The sequence below is a fragment of the Coffea eugenioides genome, chromosome 2 (assembly GCF_003713205.1).
Source record: "Coffea eugenioides isolate CCC68of chromosome 2, Ceug_1.0, whole genome shotgun sequence".
Taxonomy (NCBI): domain Eukaryota; kingdom Viridiplantae; phylum Streptophyta; class Magnoliopsida; order Gentianales; family Rubiaceae; genus Coffea; species Coffea eugenioides.
The window spans coordinates 42,722,730-42,739,270 of NC_040036.1; the positions used below are offsets into that span (position 1 = coordinate 42,722,730).

Here is a 16,541-nt window from a genome sequence, read left to right on the forward strand (position 1 = left end):
GCAAGCCCTAAAACATGCAAACAAGTACAAGGAGACTCGATAACGAGTCATAAACCAATGCCAAGTATGACCCCAATAGGGTTCCATAAACATATACAAACATTAAAGAAAATCAGAAATTTCGGACATGCAATTAACTTTGGCCCTGAAAAAAATAGGTTTTGACTTTACTTTGCGGTAATAGCACCAAATGCACCACGATTATCAGATGAGGGTGAAAGACCCACCATTTCGAAGCTAAAAGACAGGGCTACAACATCACAGAAGGTCACTCAACCCAGTTTTGAGAGCAAACAGGTCAAAAATGCAAGATACTTCATCAACAACGTAAAACAGATTCACCAAAACGCATTCTAGCGGAAACATCATAACTCAGGCTCTACAAGTCCAAATCCAGAAATTCCAAAACCAGTTGAAAGCTAAGAAACAGGGATAAATTTCATAAGAAGGTCTCAACAACCAATTCGGAAGAAATTCCAGCCAAAACAACCAATTACTGTCGCAAATCCCAATTTCGGGTAAACCAGAACAGCAATAGTAATTTCGACTTTTATCACTCTACACTACTCCGATTGACCTGAAATTTTGTAGGCACCTCTAAAATGTCATTCCCTACAACTTTCATGTTTTGAGGTAAGGCCAATTCGGCCTCTATCTAGGACCAAAAATTTCGGACGAATGAAGAACCAAGAACCCTAATTTTCCAGATTTCTTCCAAAACAGAAATTAATTGCAATCTTCCACTTTTTCCACCTCCTAGAGTCATTAAAAATCAGTTCCCATCATCAAGGATAGCCACAACATCACATTCATATTAAACCAGAAAATTCATCAATAAATTGAAACTTCATCAATTCATCCAAAACCAAGAAGTAAACCACAAAATTCATCACTTTAACTACCACTAGGCACTAATTAAGCTTCATTAAGTGAAGGAGAAAGTTCAATCACCACTCACCTAGTAAACAAGAGAGGAAGAGATGTTTGTCACCTTAGCTTCCCAAAACACTTCACCAAACCACTTACTACACTAAAGTAAGAGATTTTATGGAGTAGAAACAAGTCTATAGTTGATTGCCTTTGGATGATTTGCCACTAGTAATGGATGCCACAACTTATGAAGGAGTTTTTCTTTCTTCCTTGCTCTCAAAGCGTTGGGCCGGCCACAATGGAGGTAAGAAATGGTGATTTTTGTAGGTAATTTTGGATATTAATCAATTGGTCAAATAAGTCAAAAAAGTGAAATAGTTGCTCATAAGTTACAAACCACTTCTTAAGGTGACACTTGTCACTTTCCTTTTAAAAACATCTCTATCCTTAAGTCCTCTCACATCAACACATCTCAACCTCTACTTATGCTCCCTTACACCCGATAAATTTCAACCAAGTATCCGAAACTTAACCTTATTGTGTCCGAATTTTTTTCCGAACTTCTCACAACTAGTTGTGCGTGTCTTCCTCAAAAGTCCCAGTATACGCTCTTAATTTCTCAAAATACTATTCGATACTAGAAAAATCATCTAAAAACTACTATTTACTTCAGTAAAAATTATCTAGAAAATGTTCCGGATACAGAAAGTGCAGAAAACAAGTCATGAAAAATGCGAAAACCTAGAAAATTGCATTTTACGGGTTCTCACACTTTCATTGTCTTTTTTTAAGATTTCACTTTAATTGAAATAGTTCCTACTGGTCCAGTTTATCTCTTTTTAGTTTTTATCCCAAAACTATGATTATGAAATTCTGTATCTCTAAATATAGAGTTAATTACATTTACCTCCCTTGAGATTTAGCCAAATCACAAACAAAACCTTGAGTTTTGCAAATATTATAAAAAGGTCCCTCATTATCATACATCTGTAACATATACACCCCTGTCATTACTGGTTAACCGTTGATTGTTAAAACCCTAATGATGTCAATATGAACTTTTCTATAAACACCCAAATTACCCCTACCCCTAACCTTTAATCCTTCCCCTTCCCCTTCTCTCCTCATTGAAAACCAGCAAAAGGTCACCCAATAAGCTAAAGTACTAGCACATGGCATCAAGCTCCCACTACCTTCCTACTCCTCTATCCCCTCATATACCACCTCAAATTCAAATTCAAAAAAAAACACTTTTAGATTCAAACTTACTTAGGCCAATAGAAAATATAATCACAATTGGTAATTTCATATTTGACCAAGAAGACAAAAAAAATGTAAATCACAGATAAGGGTTAATTTTGTGATTATTTTTGTGGATGTTTCATGTTATTTTTTAGTCAAATTGTGAAGTATTAGTGTCTTTAGAGCTTATGCTGCCTTGAAATTGTTCATTGAGTCGACAATAAATTGTGATGATTTTGTAGGGTTGGATGAGCGAGTCTCAATTTGGAGTTAAATCAAAGTTTCCAATGTGTTTGAATGGAATTTGAAATGCTCAAGTGACCACAAGTATTATTGGAGTTAAGGCGCAACATGAGGAACCAAGTCAAAAGTTGGCAAATGAAGCCAGGAGAATTTGGGCATGGATTACTTGGACTGATTGAATCCGTACATGGATTGGATAGGAAGAAAGCTAGATACTTCAATTGAATTCAAGGCAGAATGTTGATCAATTTGAGCAAGAAACATGGGAGAACAATCCAGCTATGGATTGAAGCTAGTTCAACTAGATACATTAGCCAGATTCAAATTGAACTAAACCTCAACTTCAAGTAATCCAGCCATGAATTGAAATGAGCTGGACTAAATCACTCGATCAGATTGGCGACACAGACTTTACTCAAAAATAGGGCAAGCAATCTAGTCAAGCTGGAAGTGCAATCCATCCATAGATGGTCAACTAGATTTTTTTGTGGCTGAGCATATATATGCAACTTCCATAACTTGCTCTTTTCACCTTGCTGCTTGACATGACAAGGAGGAACAATTTTTAGAGGTGTTGAGGGGCTCTAGGAGCATGTCTTTTTGACTCTTTGGCAAGAAGAAACATATTGTGGATTACTTAGAAGCTCCTTGGACAAGAAGTTATCTCTAGCTTAGTTTAGTTCTAGTTTAATTTCCTTGGAGAAACTTGAAGAACTCTTGGTGTAATTCAACATTTTTATGGCAATGAAGATGATGAAACTTGGAAATCTTGTTTCTTCATTTGAATGAGCACTTTCTTCATCCCTGCTCTCTTTATTATTGGAATCTTGTTTAGTTACATTAAGATTTGAACTTCATTATTCTATCTATTATGTCTAGCTAAATCTTCTTATTGCAGCGGTAGATGAAGCCATTTGTGATTTGATTGTTGTTGATTGTTATTATTTCTTGTATTCGCTAGTTCACCTAATTTTGATCTAATACTTGTTAAAGTTTGATCACCATTTGCAAGCCATGTTAGTTGTTGTTAATCTATGAAAATAGATGACAATGTTGGAAAAGGAATAGGTGGAGCCTAAATAGTAAACACACGAAAGTAGCTGTACACGTAGGTGGATGATTTTGATATTTCTTGTGCTTGATTAAGTCATCACTTGTGATTTCACCACAAACGTAGGTAGATTAGAGTGTTGGCTATACTTGGTTTATTGGCAAAAACCAGTTTCAATAGCTTGAGTGAAATGTATCTTTAACAAGGCAAGAGCATTAGCACTAATTGACCATTCTTTTCATAGTTAGATTTATTGAGTGGATTCTATACCCTAAAACACTGGTGTTTAGTTGAGTTAAATTTCCTTTGCCTATTGTAGTATTGTTGTTGTGTTACTTTAGTTAATATCTTTGTTAGCTTAGATAATCAAGTGAGTTCAAAGCCTTAGTAATTGGCAGTGATTCTCATGAGATTGATCATAACTCCTCAATATTGCAAATTCCGACCTATACACTTATAGTCAACAAGGGAATTAGGTATAAAATTTAGTAATTGCTAGTAATTCTCTTGAGATTGATCCTAACTCCTCAATATTGCAAACTGCGACCTATACTCTTGTAATGAATAAGGGAATTAGGTATAAAATTTAGAACACGGATATGAACCTCGTCAATCACAATTGTTATCATACCAAAAGCCCAAATTCATGGGTATTGCAAATAATATCTTGTTAGGGACTTCTAGAGCCCTACTGCCTCATAAATTGGGACGAAGATGCCATTGAGTAATGTGAGTGCTTTTTTCTTTTCTTGTTTCTGAACAGAAGATTAAGGATGGAAAATATGAGAAAGTGATTGTAATTAGGAGGGAGATATATAAGAGAAGGGGATCTTATACAGATAGGTTAGTTAGAGTTGGATTAGAATACAATCTACCATTAAGGGTGGAGGTTTTTGGATAGCTTTGGGGCTTTGAGGGTGAGTTCTTGAGGAAAAGTGGGAATATCAGAGATTCTCTCTGTAATCGGGACGGTGAGTTTTACAAAGTTCTGGATTTTTTTCGTTCAATTTTAGGTAACAAGTGTTGTTTCCCATGCTTTTCAATCAACAGGGTATGTACTTCTGTTTGTCACTTCTAATTTTTTTCCCCCTAAAAAGTTCACTTTTAATTCTTTGGTTTAATTTTCTTTAAATTTTTTCCTGTTTAGTCGGTTCATACATGTATTCATCTATGCTTTTTTGTAGCAGTAATTCTTTCTTTTAGATACTAAAGAAAGCCTTGCATACAGGTTTTTTTGTTTAGTCTTTTCAAAAATTGTATTTTTGACAGTATGTCGCATATGCTAGTTGGACTTAAACACTGTCAGTAGGAAGGGGATGACTGTAATATGAGTAAACCTCAAGGTTTTATCTGTAATTTGATTAAATCTCAAGGAAGATAAATGTAATTAACCCCCAAATATAAATGACTGTTGTAAAAAAAAAAATCAATCTTTTCTGATGGCTTCATGTAGGTTCTCCGCATATAGAAGAGACGAGTTGAATATATTTACATTGAATCAAATTTGACTCCTTTTTTGAGCAGAAACAGTTCATTCTGGTGGGTTTGGATCTCTTGTTGATGAGTGAAAGGTGAAGGGCCTTTGTTTTGAAAATTAGATATAGGTTAGGGACTTATGTGTAATTTAGTAGAAGTCTTTAATTATGTGATGTAACTATTTTGATCCCTCAAAACATATATTTTCCTTTTCAAATTGTCCCTAAAAAATTTGTGAGAAATTTTTACTCTATGAAAATGCCCGTAGATGTCACATGCACAAATTTCTGTCTACTTTAAGTACTAAATTGGACGGAATGACAAGGAAATCATAATTTTTAAGTGATAAGTGACAAGTATGGCTAAAGAAAATGTTAAGCCACAAAAGGCCATCAAAGTTAATAGTTTGGTGATGTCTTAGGGCATTCGCTCTAGAGGTAAAGATTGGTGTCAAAGTTATACATGCAGGAATACAAATGGATGCAGAAGAATGTGTTTTCTGTCATCCCAGAGTCAATAAGCCAAACACCATGCATTTCCTTGTGGAGATGGGACTGCAGTATAAAGTATCCATCATTATTGAACCTATGACGTTACTGCAGCAGTTTTTGATGTGGTTAGAATGCTTGCCATCCCTGTACCTTACTATTTCTTTGTGCCCCATGCTTCAGATTGAATGTTGGTCAATCATTTTATCCAGCCCCTTCTTGTAACTTCAAGCTCATTATTGCTCCTTAAAATTTTTGTGTGAAGCCATTGTTGGTGGTAGTAATTATTTTGAGAGTTTAGCATTCCTAAAAAAAAATTATCCTTTTGACCATATGCACAACAAGGAATTACAACACCGTAAAAAAAGGACAGACAAATTTTTACCATATGGATTGATAAAAGGGAAGAAAGGTCAATTGCGCAGGTGTATTGACAACAATATAGAAAGACAACTAAATGTGTGTGTATCCCAAAATGTACTAAACTATTTAGAATCCCTTGTTTTGGTCACCATACTTTATTTTATTCCAAAATATCACTCAACCACCAAAAACAATCTTTGTTCAATTTCGTTTGGCTTATGCTCGAATCCTCTGTCCCACGGCTGTCATGTGTTTCTAGTCTTTGTTAATTCAAACTCAAATAAATTGATAATAATCGGTTTACAAATTTATTCAAAATCAATTAAAATAGATAACTCAAAACTTTTTTTATTTTCTTTTTAACAAAAAAGAGTCTTGTTGATCATAAACATAGAAATCAACTAAAATTCTTCTTTATTTTTTACCCCAAATCAACAAGACTCTTTTTTGTTAAAAAGAAAATAAAAAAAGTTTCAAATTATCTGTTTTAATTGATTTTGAGTAAACTTGTAAACCGATTGTTATCGATTTATTTGAGTTTGGGTTAACAAAATATTAGAAACACATGGCAGTTGTACAAATAAGGGACAAAGGGGACAGTGACTACTTTGGGGATAGAGGATTCGAAGCCTTTTGTAGCCAAATGGAGACTTTTTTTGTCATAAAACTGCTATATTGCATTCCTTTGTATTTAAATTGTGAGCTAAATCTAATTAGATACACCGATAAGTTTTGCATAACTATTGAGAGAGAGATAGAGAGAGAGAGTTTTGCATAGCGCCAATCGCATGGGATTTCTACACAGTTTTGATCCTATTATAGGTAGATATTCGTGTCAAGGGTATCTGCTGTTTTCAAGATTTGACGCTGGAATACAAAGGGAAGTCGAAGGATACTTTTTGGTCATGCCAGAGCCATGGTTGTTAAAATTGCGATCCGGATCGTAGGATCGTACGATCCTACGATCTGGAAAGGCAAAATCGATCCGGATCGCACTTAGAATCGCAAACTCCTTGAATCTACGTAGGATCAAGGTAGGATCGGTAGGATCGCATAGGATCGTACGATCCTACGATCCTACTTCGATCCCACAAAAAAAGGCTAATTTGTGAAATACAAGGTTCATTTTGCAAGTAAAAATCAACATTTGGAGTAGGCTTGTAGTTTATCAAGAAATTGCAGGCCTTAGTTGCAATGTTTTAACAAATTTTGCCTCAAAGTCAAAAGGTTCCGTCAAAAAGCTTCGGTCTTCTTCATCTTCTCCTCAAGCAGACCTTTGTCATTTCTCTTCTCCTCTCCGCTGCCCAAATCAAATCCCTAATTTAAACCATCAAACCATCTCAAGCTTCGGCTACAGCTCTTACCAAGACCAAGTACTAACAAGACAAATTGTTGCGGCTTCTACCAAGAACCCACAAGCTACAGCCGACAGCTTCAAGGCTTCAAGCTTTAAAGCTTCAAGCTCCAGCAGCCATTGCTTCGGTAAGAATATCAAGCTACGAAATCCTCTGTTGCCGCTGGATTTTGGCCGTTTCAAGCTTCAAAGCTTGAAGCTCCAGCACCCGTTCTTCTCCAATTTTCGTGCTGCCAGCCTGCCACCACACTGAAGCTCAAGCACCAGCACTTCAATTAAAGTCATATGTGAGTGTGGTTATTTTCTTGCTTGAAAATTGATACTTGGGGAGATAGTGATTGATAAAGTTGTGATTTGTATTTGGTTTTCTTGGTATTTGAACATATATTGCTTTTGATTGAATTGAGTTGAAGTTGAAGGGAATTATTGACGGGTCCATTAGGATTTGTGAAATTTTGGTTTTCTTGCTTGAAAATTATTGACGGTTCTGAAGCACCAGCACTTTGTCTTAGGATTTGTGCTCTCAGAATCATTAACGGGTCCATTAGGTACACTTTTTTTTGCCTTCTCCATAGGAAGCTCTGATAATCGAGACTCTGCTACCACATAAATCTTCCCATTGAACTTGTTGAAGAAATCAAAGTTAGGAGTATTATTATTTTGTAATAATGAATTAATGAGAACTCATAAAATTATTTAATATAACATCGTTTAAATCTTCCCATTTTGTCATGCATTTTGCAGCAGTTGGACAGTTGATTTTTCAACTGTTATCTTTACAGTAAAACATGTCAGTTGATAATTTTTCTTTCTGTTACATGACTCCTTAATAATCTGTTTTCACAGGATTGTTTTTCTGTTCTACTCTAGTCCAGGTTATTCCTTTGACTAAGCTATATTAAGTTGTGATCCCAAAGATGCTTCATGTACTATAAGAACTCTGTACTGATCTAGACATCAGTACAGGGTATGAAGGATCACTAAGGACACATAAAAGAATTCCCTTTTCTGGTAGGACGCATAGCAAAGTTTTATTTTCCAGAAAAATTCACACAAATACAAATGTTTGCTGTTCAAGCATTAATTTCTAAACTTCTATTGTTGCTGCTGTTATGTCCTTTACCTATGTTTTCATTGGATTTGCACTCGGCCTTGCAAAAATCATTGGTAATAAGACTGAATTTCTTGTGCTGGTCTGGTCTGGCTTATTTTTTGAATGCTAGCTTTATTTTCTTTTATCAAGTGCTGGTCTGGTCTGAATTTCTTGGTTTTTTATGAATATTCTAATATATTTGGCAGTGCTTAAATGTCTTCATCCGCTTCAAAGAAACAAAGTAGAAAAAATGCACCGGGTGCTCGATTGGATCCCGGGTGGGATCATGGAATTGAAATTGATTCTAATAAAAAACAAGTTCAGTGTAAATACTGTGGAATTACTCGAGCTGGTGGTGTGTATAGGCTTAAGCATCATTTAGCTTGTACACATACAAATGTTGAACCATGTCCTAGCGTTCCTGAAGATGTTAGAACCCAAATGTTTGATTTACTAAGTGCAAGTTCTGAGGAATCAAGGAAAAAAAACAAAGGGTTAGTACCATGTATGATTTAAAAGAAGAAGAAGGTGAAGTTAAGCAGCAGGCTAAAAAATGTTCTATGGACAACTTTGTTGTGAGAAAATCTGGGGGGTTGAATGTGAGACAAACAACCATAAATGAGAAATGGAAGAAACAAGATAGAGATGAAGTTTGTCAAATAATGGCTAGGTGGTTCTATACAAGTGCCATTCCATTTAATGCTGTAAATAGCCCATTGTTTCCTTTAATGATTAGGAAATTGGGAGAATATGGAAAAGGATTTAAACCACCTTCATACCATGAAATGAGAGTGACCTTTTTGAAAAAAGAGGTGCAAGAGACATTGAATTTGCTCAATATGTACAAAAAAGAGTGGAAAAAAAATTGGCTATACTATTATGTCCGATGGATGGTCTGATCAGAGAAAGAGAACAATGAACAATTTTCTTGTGAATAGTCCAGCTGGTACTGTGTTCTTATCTTCGGTAGATACCACTGATATTTCAAAAACAGCTCAAAAATTATTTGAATTGTTAGATGGTATTGTGGAAAAAATTGGAGAGGATAATGTTGTGCAGGTCATCACCGATAATGCTTCTAATTATAAGGCAGCTGGAAAAATATTGATGGAAAAGAGAAAAAGATTGTTTTGGACCCCTTGTGCTGCTCATTGTATTGATCTAATGTTAGAAGATTTTCAAAAGTTTGATTCTCTCCACAAAGTTACTATACAAAAAGCGAAATCAGTGGTTACATATATTTATTCATGGGGTACAGTTATTAATTGGATGAAACAGTTCACTAATGGCAAGGAGTTGATTAGACCTGGAGTTACTCGTTTTGCTACTTCATACTTGACCATGAGACGTCTTAGCGAGCTGAAAGGGAATTTGTTTAACTTTTTCTGTTCGGATAAAAAGAAAACAAGCATGTATGCTAGGAGAAACAAGGGGAAAAAAATTGAGAGCATCATTTTTGATAATCAACAATTTTGGCCAAATGTGGAGTTATGTTTAAAGATAGCTTCGCCTCTTATCAAAGTATTGAGGATGGTTGATTCTGATGAAAAACCAGCCATGGGCTTTCTCTATAAAGCTATTGATCAGGCAAAAGAAGAAATCAAACAAAATGTGAACAATATTCGAAAGAGGTAAATTTTAAATAAATTGTCATATTAATTATGAGTTCATTTATAATTTCTGTGTTGGATAGTAGAATGAATTTTTTTAGTTATTTTTTTAACCAAACTCATGTTTATATGCTAGATATGAATCGGCATTTGCTATCATTGATAAAAGATGGGAAGATCAATTGAGTCATCCTTTACATGCCGCGGGTTATTATTTGAATCCTCAATTTCAATATAGTCCAGATTTTCAGTCGGATGCAAATATAAAACGTGGCCTTTATGATTGCATTGCTAAGATGGTTCCCGAATCTGGTGAAAGGGTGAAGATTGATTTGCAATTAGATGACTTTCGACATGCAAATGGATTATTTGGTCATGAAAATGCTGTACTAACAAGAAACAAGAAATCTCCTGGTTAGTTACTATTTGAACTTTGTGTTTTTATTTTTAAAACCTTTACTAATTTGTTATTTATTTTAATTTCCTACAGCTGATTGGTGGGAATCTTATGGCGATGAGTGTCCAGAGTTGAAAAATTTTGCCATTCGAATTCTCAGTTTAACTTGTAGTTCTTCTGGATGTGAGCGAAATTGGAGCGCATTTGAATTGGTAATAATATTTTCATTTAATATAATATCTCATTTAGTATAATTTTTGTTTAGCATTTGAATTTAAGTTCGTAGTATAACTGTATAAGTTCTTTCAATTTCAATAGGTACATTCTAAGAGAAGAAACCGTTTGGCTCAAAAAAGAATGAATGATCTTGTGTTTGTGATGTACAACTTGAAGTTGAGAGAGAGACAAAGGCAAAGGCAACGTGTTATTGAAGAAATTCCTTTTGAGAATTTGCCTTCAGATGATGAATGGGTGACAGAGAGAGAAAATCCAACTCTTCCAAAAGAAAATAGCTGGTTACGAGTTCTAGATGACAATCCCAAATGTGACACTTCAGATGAAGAGGGAAATGAAGATGATGAAATTGAAATACTTACAAGAAATGTGCAGAGAGTTTGTAAGTTTCTTTCTTTCTTCCAATTTAAGTATAAAGTTTATCCTTTTTTTTGTTTTTATAGTTTTATTTTTCAAGTTCTCTTGTTTTTGGTAACTTTCATTATTATTGTTTGTTTATTTAGATGATCATGAAGATCGTCAAACCCATGTCCGTCGAAGACAAGTTAATAAAATGAAAGAGATTCATGTTATTGATGAGGATGATGGGCCTTCAACTGAATTCGACCGCCAAGATGATGATTATCTTGATATGGTTCCCGAAACTGATCTTCAAATGGGAACTAATGATTTGGATGATACTAATTTGGATGGTGATTAAGATAATGCCGAAGATGAATTCCAAGAGAATTGGGATGGTGAAGATGATTGGGAAAATAATGATTTTGATAATATGGATTATGGGAATAATGAATTTGATTCAAACGATGAAAATGATTGGTTATAAATTAATGTATTTCTGAATTATTATGATACTTGAAAATGATGAATTGTTGCTATTTTATTTTTTATTTTTTCATGTTTGTTTAAACATGACAGATGACATTCTAGTAGTTAATTTTGATCTTGAAAATCTTTTTGGATGTTTTGCTTTTTAGTATTTGTGAAGGTTGATGATTATTTTATATTTGAAATTATGATTGTGTAAACTGTGAAGCATTTGATTTTAAGATTTGAAATCATGACAGATAACAGGTTTACATTCTCTTCTTTATTACTTGTCAGATAGTAAGTAAAAAATACTATATATTTATGAGTAACTTATTTATTTGATATCTTTTAGGATGTACAAAATGATATATGAATTTCAAATTCATTAATTTAGTAAATTTAGGAGTTTTTGGTAGGATCTTACGATCCTACGATCCGATTCTGTAAAACTAAAATCGATCCGACGTGGGATCCCGATTTTACAAACCTTGGCCAGAGCCAATAGCCAAACATCATTCATCTCGCTGTGGTGATGGGACTACAATATAAAAGATTTATTAATATTGAAATTTGAAGCTATGCTATTACTCTAGTAACTGTTTGATGGGGTTAGCATGCTTCCCATTCCTGTATTTTACTACTTCCTCCGTCCTATTTATTTAGTCATGTTTGGAAATTTAAAAATAGTGATTTGATTGTGATTTGATTGTGATTTTTGTGTTTTTCTTTTCAATGTTATCCTCACAAATTCAAAATTTAAATTTGAATGACAACATGTATATGATTAGAAAGAAGGGTTATATTGGAGAAAAAAAATAAAAAGTGTTTTGACTTTTCTAACATGATAATTATTTTGAAACATTCCAAAATGAAAAGTATGACACTTTCAATGGAACGGAGGGAATATTTCTTTATGTTCCATAGTTTAGAATTCAGATGGCCTATCTTTAGTAAAATCTATAGTTTGTCCAGGCCCTTTTTGTAACTTCAAGCATATTATTTCTGCTTAAAAATTGTGTGAACCCATTGCTGGCGGAAGTAATTTTCTTGAGAGGTTAATATTCGTGAGCATAAATTGTTCCTTTTAACCGTGCATAACACGGAATCATTACAAGGTGAAAAGAAAGATAACAAGGACAAACAAATAGACAATCAAAAGAAAAAAGAAAAGCAGAGAAAGGATAGTTTTGATCATATGGATTGATGCAAGTGATGAAAGGTCGATTTCGTAGGTGTATTGACAACAACTATAGAGAGTCACTACGATATGTGTGTGTATATATGAGGTGCATAATCGCTAAGTAATTGGTTGTTGCCACCAAGATTTCAACATGAAAAGTAAATTAAAAAAAAAAAGAGAAAGAAAAATAAATAGACTGGTAAATCAATCAGTAGAAGCAGAAAAAGATAAAGATAATTTATAGAGTTTGGAGCAAGTACTGTTAACCTTAGATGTTGTTCATATGGTTGTTGTACTTTTTTTATTATGTGATACATTAACATAATTTTGTTATATTTCTAGACGTACGACAAAAATCATACAAGTGTATTTCTTGACATGAAATTCACTATCAAGAAATACACTTGTATGATAAAATACACTTATATGACTTTTGTCGTACGTCAAGAAATATAACAAAATTATATGAATGTATATCAAATCATGAAAAAATACAACAATTGCATCAATTGAAACTACCCCATTCTTGCTTTTACATATAGATTGATGCAAGGGATGAAAGGTTAACTATGTGTTTTTCTTTTTTGGTGCAGTGCAACAACTACGCAGAGCCAACAACTAGATGTGCATATACTTGTTCCTGTTGAAGCAAATTTCAGGCTTCTCCGTTGATTTGAAAAGGGAATTTGGAGATTTGCCTCCAAAATTCCATTTTGAGAAAAGAACACTTGTCAACTCTCAACGCGAATCAGCAATTGGCATCAATAAAAGGAGAATTCAACACGAATCAAATCAAATATTTCTTGCTATGTTTCTTTGACAAGAATCAAATTTAAATGGCAATTAACAAAATTAAATTCTAAATTAATGTTTAATATTTATTGTAATATTTTTCCTCATACTCTTGATATTCATCGTCTTCATAGAAATCTTCTTCTTCTTCAAATTCCTGCCCATCCTCAGTGGAGTAATCTTCATAGTAATCCAGACTCGATCTATCCAAATTGATTCGCCGAACACCCTTCAACAGAGATCTTTCTTCATCATCTATTCCCAGCCCCAAAATCGAATTTCTCTTCTTCCCCTGTTCAGCACAGACCTTACTTTTCCTCTCAAGATGCTGCTTATTCTTGATCACAACCGGCAGATTATCCTCCTTCAAAGTCGTTAACTGTGCAATGGCATCATCAACTGTACTTGCTTCAAGAACCGAATCATCATGCTCCCGATTCGTGTTCAAAACCAGAATCATCTTCTCATACTCATTCTTCACTGTAACCCGGCTTCGCTTCAGCTTCTCCTCCTCTGCTTTCCGCTGAACCGTAGCAAACTGCTCCTCCTTCTTTAACCGCAGCTCTGATTGGGTCACCTTCTTCTGAGCAGGCTTCTTCAGCGAATTCTCAAGCGAGTTATCCTCCAACTGGGCTAATCTACGAGTCTCAGCTTTTCGAGCTGCGGCTTCTACTTGCTTCTGGGCAGCCGCCTCCCGCTTCTGGGCCGCCCGGGACTTGGAACCCTCGGCTTCACGCCATTCCTGGTCTTCTTTTTCGAGAGCCTTGAGCTTTTCCTTGTTGGCTTCTGCTGCGCTCTTTCGAGCCTTGGCCGCTTCAGCTTTGGCGTTTGCTGACTTCTTCTTGGACATAGATCCTTCTGCGTCTCTCTTCATCTTTGAATTTATCTCTTGAACTTTCCTTCTTTGCTTGATTGAAGAATTTCTGCAATCTGCGGATTTTCTTGAACTTTATTCTTTGTTTGATAAAGGAATTCTTCCAATCTTTAGATCGTATGTTTAGGGTTCTGCGATTAGCAATGATATATATAAAGCGTTGTGATTTCCAATTTCTATAAAGTTTGAATCCGAAGCGGTTAAGGACTCGGAGAAACAGTGGAAAAGGAAACTGTGAGCCTTACTGTCTTGGTTATCAGATGTCAGATATGGAAATTGATTCAAATTTGGCGGTCAGTCTATTGGGCTGAAAAGGGCCCAAATAATACTTTGTCAAATGTGGCTTAGGCAAAATACAGTCTCCTATATTATTGGAGTCCAGAAACCAAGTCCGGAACCAAGTCTACTAGATTGGAGCTAAGTAAATTCCTAGATTGGAGAAAACAAAATGAGAAAAGAAAGCAGATCATCATTGTTCTTTTTTCTTTTTTCTTTTTGAGCCATTGGCCTTCATATTATGGATTTGCATTCAATTGAGTGATTCCATGAATCTATCAATTGCACCGATTTATGACGACTAAAAATTATGAAAATAATGTAACTGAAGCGTAGGAGGGTTTTGGGTCTTTTCTTGCACATTTCCAAGTCGTATTGTGTTACATAGTTTTTTAAAGTAACAAAGTGTTCCACCAAGAGAAATATTTTAAAATTTGAATTTTTATCCGTTATTGCATGGGACACATATCAATTAGATAAATAGTTTAACAAGAATATAATAAATAATAGTATAACGGAGGAACCTCTACCCTTCAGGAGATGGTACTTTTTGTAGAAATTTTGGTACATATTATACCACAAAAAGAAAGAACTTTTTTCGAGTGGGCTTTGTCTAATGGCTGAAAAAGGTTGAACAGGACTCGAGTGTACAAATTTTTTAAAACTTAATATACTTTCTCCGTTCCAAATTATTTATCGTATTTCGAGATTTCAACTTTTTAAAAATAGTGGCTTGATGGTGATGTTAGTATATTTGTTTTCAATGTTACCCTGAAAAATTCAAATTTCAATTTTGAATTTAGTATGAAATATAGATAAAATTGGGAATAACATTGAAAAATGAGATCAAAATAATTTTGACTTCGATAAGATTGACAAACATCTTGGGACATTTTAAAATAAAAAACATGACACTTTTAATAGGATTGAGGGAATAGAATGAAGAAATGGTTGATTATCAGAAGTACAATTATTGTGAAAGTGTGTGTTTCTATGCTAGCTGGCATGAGCAGATCAATTAATGCTTCTGGCAAAAAGAAAAATGCAAGTTTAAGGCATGGAATTTTTATACAAAAAATTCCTTTTATACCATTAATATGTGAATGTGACTTGCCAACTTAAAAAAAAAAGTTACTTTTAGGTATTGAATTTTAGAATAATTTTATTTTCACACCAGCTAATTTTAGAATAATTTTAGGTATTCAATAAATGCATGTGGCTTATTGTAGTTTGATAACAGTTGTACAAAACAAATGAGTACGAAACATAATCCATCACTTTAATGATAACTACGAGTCCCAACTTAAATCTTTTAAGCATTGTTCTCCACTACTGCAATTTTTATACTACAAAAGAAATTTTTAGTTTAATCAGTTGTAGGACATTTGTGATTTCCTTAATACATTTTTCTGTTTCTTTTTTTTTGTTAACTCTTTCACCCCTCCTCATACCATACCTTTCTCAATCAGTTGTAGGACATTTGTGATTTCCTTAATACATTTTTCTGTTTCTTTTTTTTTTTAATTCTTTCACCCCTCCTCACACCTAGAGCTGTTAGTCGAGTCGAGTCGAACCGAGTATCTGAATGCCGAGCTTGGCTCGTGAATAACTCGATGATGTGCGCCGAACTCGACTCGAAAAATGGATATGTGACGCGAGCTCGAGACTCGTTTATCACAAACAAGCTAGGCTCGACGAGCTCGAGCTCGAAATATCTGTCAGAGCTCGAGGCTCGAGCTCAAAATATTTTCATCGCATACTATTCACTCTTACAGAGTCATGGGAAATTCTTGCAAAAATCGATCCAACTGGAAATCAGTTTAGGATTATGCATTATCGAGAACAAGAAAAATCAACTCATAATAATTTACCGAACTCCATAGGCAATCAAATACCAAACTTTGGAGTCTGACAATGATGAAAAAGCAAGGGCCAAAAAAAAAAAAAAACAAGGGCATTGATGATTGTCCTGAACAGAATTGGCTTAAGCTAACGAACCACAGATATGTTATCCACTCATCACATCTTCTTCATCGTCCAGAACGAGAAGCTCACACGTTCTTTCAACGCCATTTAAAGCCAAGGTGAAAGCTAGTTGGCAAGTTTTGAAAATCAAGATTCAGGGATTTTTATGACAATCTGCTGCTAGCATTACCGGAATAACGCGAGTGCTTGCTGCAAGCAACTG

General features: G+C 34.6%; 2 protein-coding genes across 2 annotated transcripts; one reads left to right on the forward strand and one right to left on the reverse strand.

The window, feature by feature from the left end:
- The first annotated feature begins 9,059 nt into the window (after window positions 1-9,059).
- LOC113759757 lies at window positions 9,060-11,121 on the forward strand. The gene is made up of 5 exons (XM_027302332.1): window positions 9,060-9,811; window positions 9,927-10,204; window positions 10,281-10,399; window positions 10,506-10,803; window positions 10,925-11,121. Exons 1-5 carry the CDS (start codon window positions 9,060-9,062, stop codon window positions 11,119-11,121), a joined length of 1,644 nt encoding a protein of 547 aa, XP_027158133.1.
- A 2,161-nt stretch (window positions 11,122-13,282) lies between these two features.
- On the reverse strand, window positions 13,283-14,053 carry LOC113759758 (coiled-coil domain-containing protein 124-like). Its single transcript, XM_027302333.1, has one exon. It carries the CDS (start codon window positions 14,051-14,053, stop codon window positions 13,283-13,285), a length of 771 nt encoding a protein of 256 aa, XP_027158134.1.
- Window positions 14,054-16,541: the final 2,488 nt, after the last annotated feature.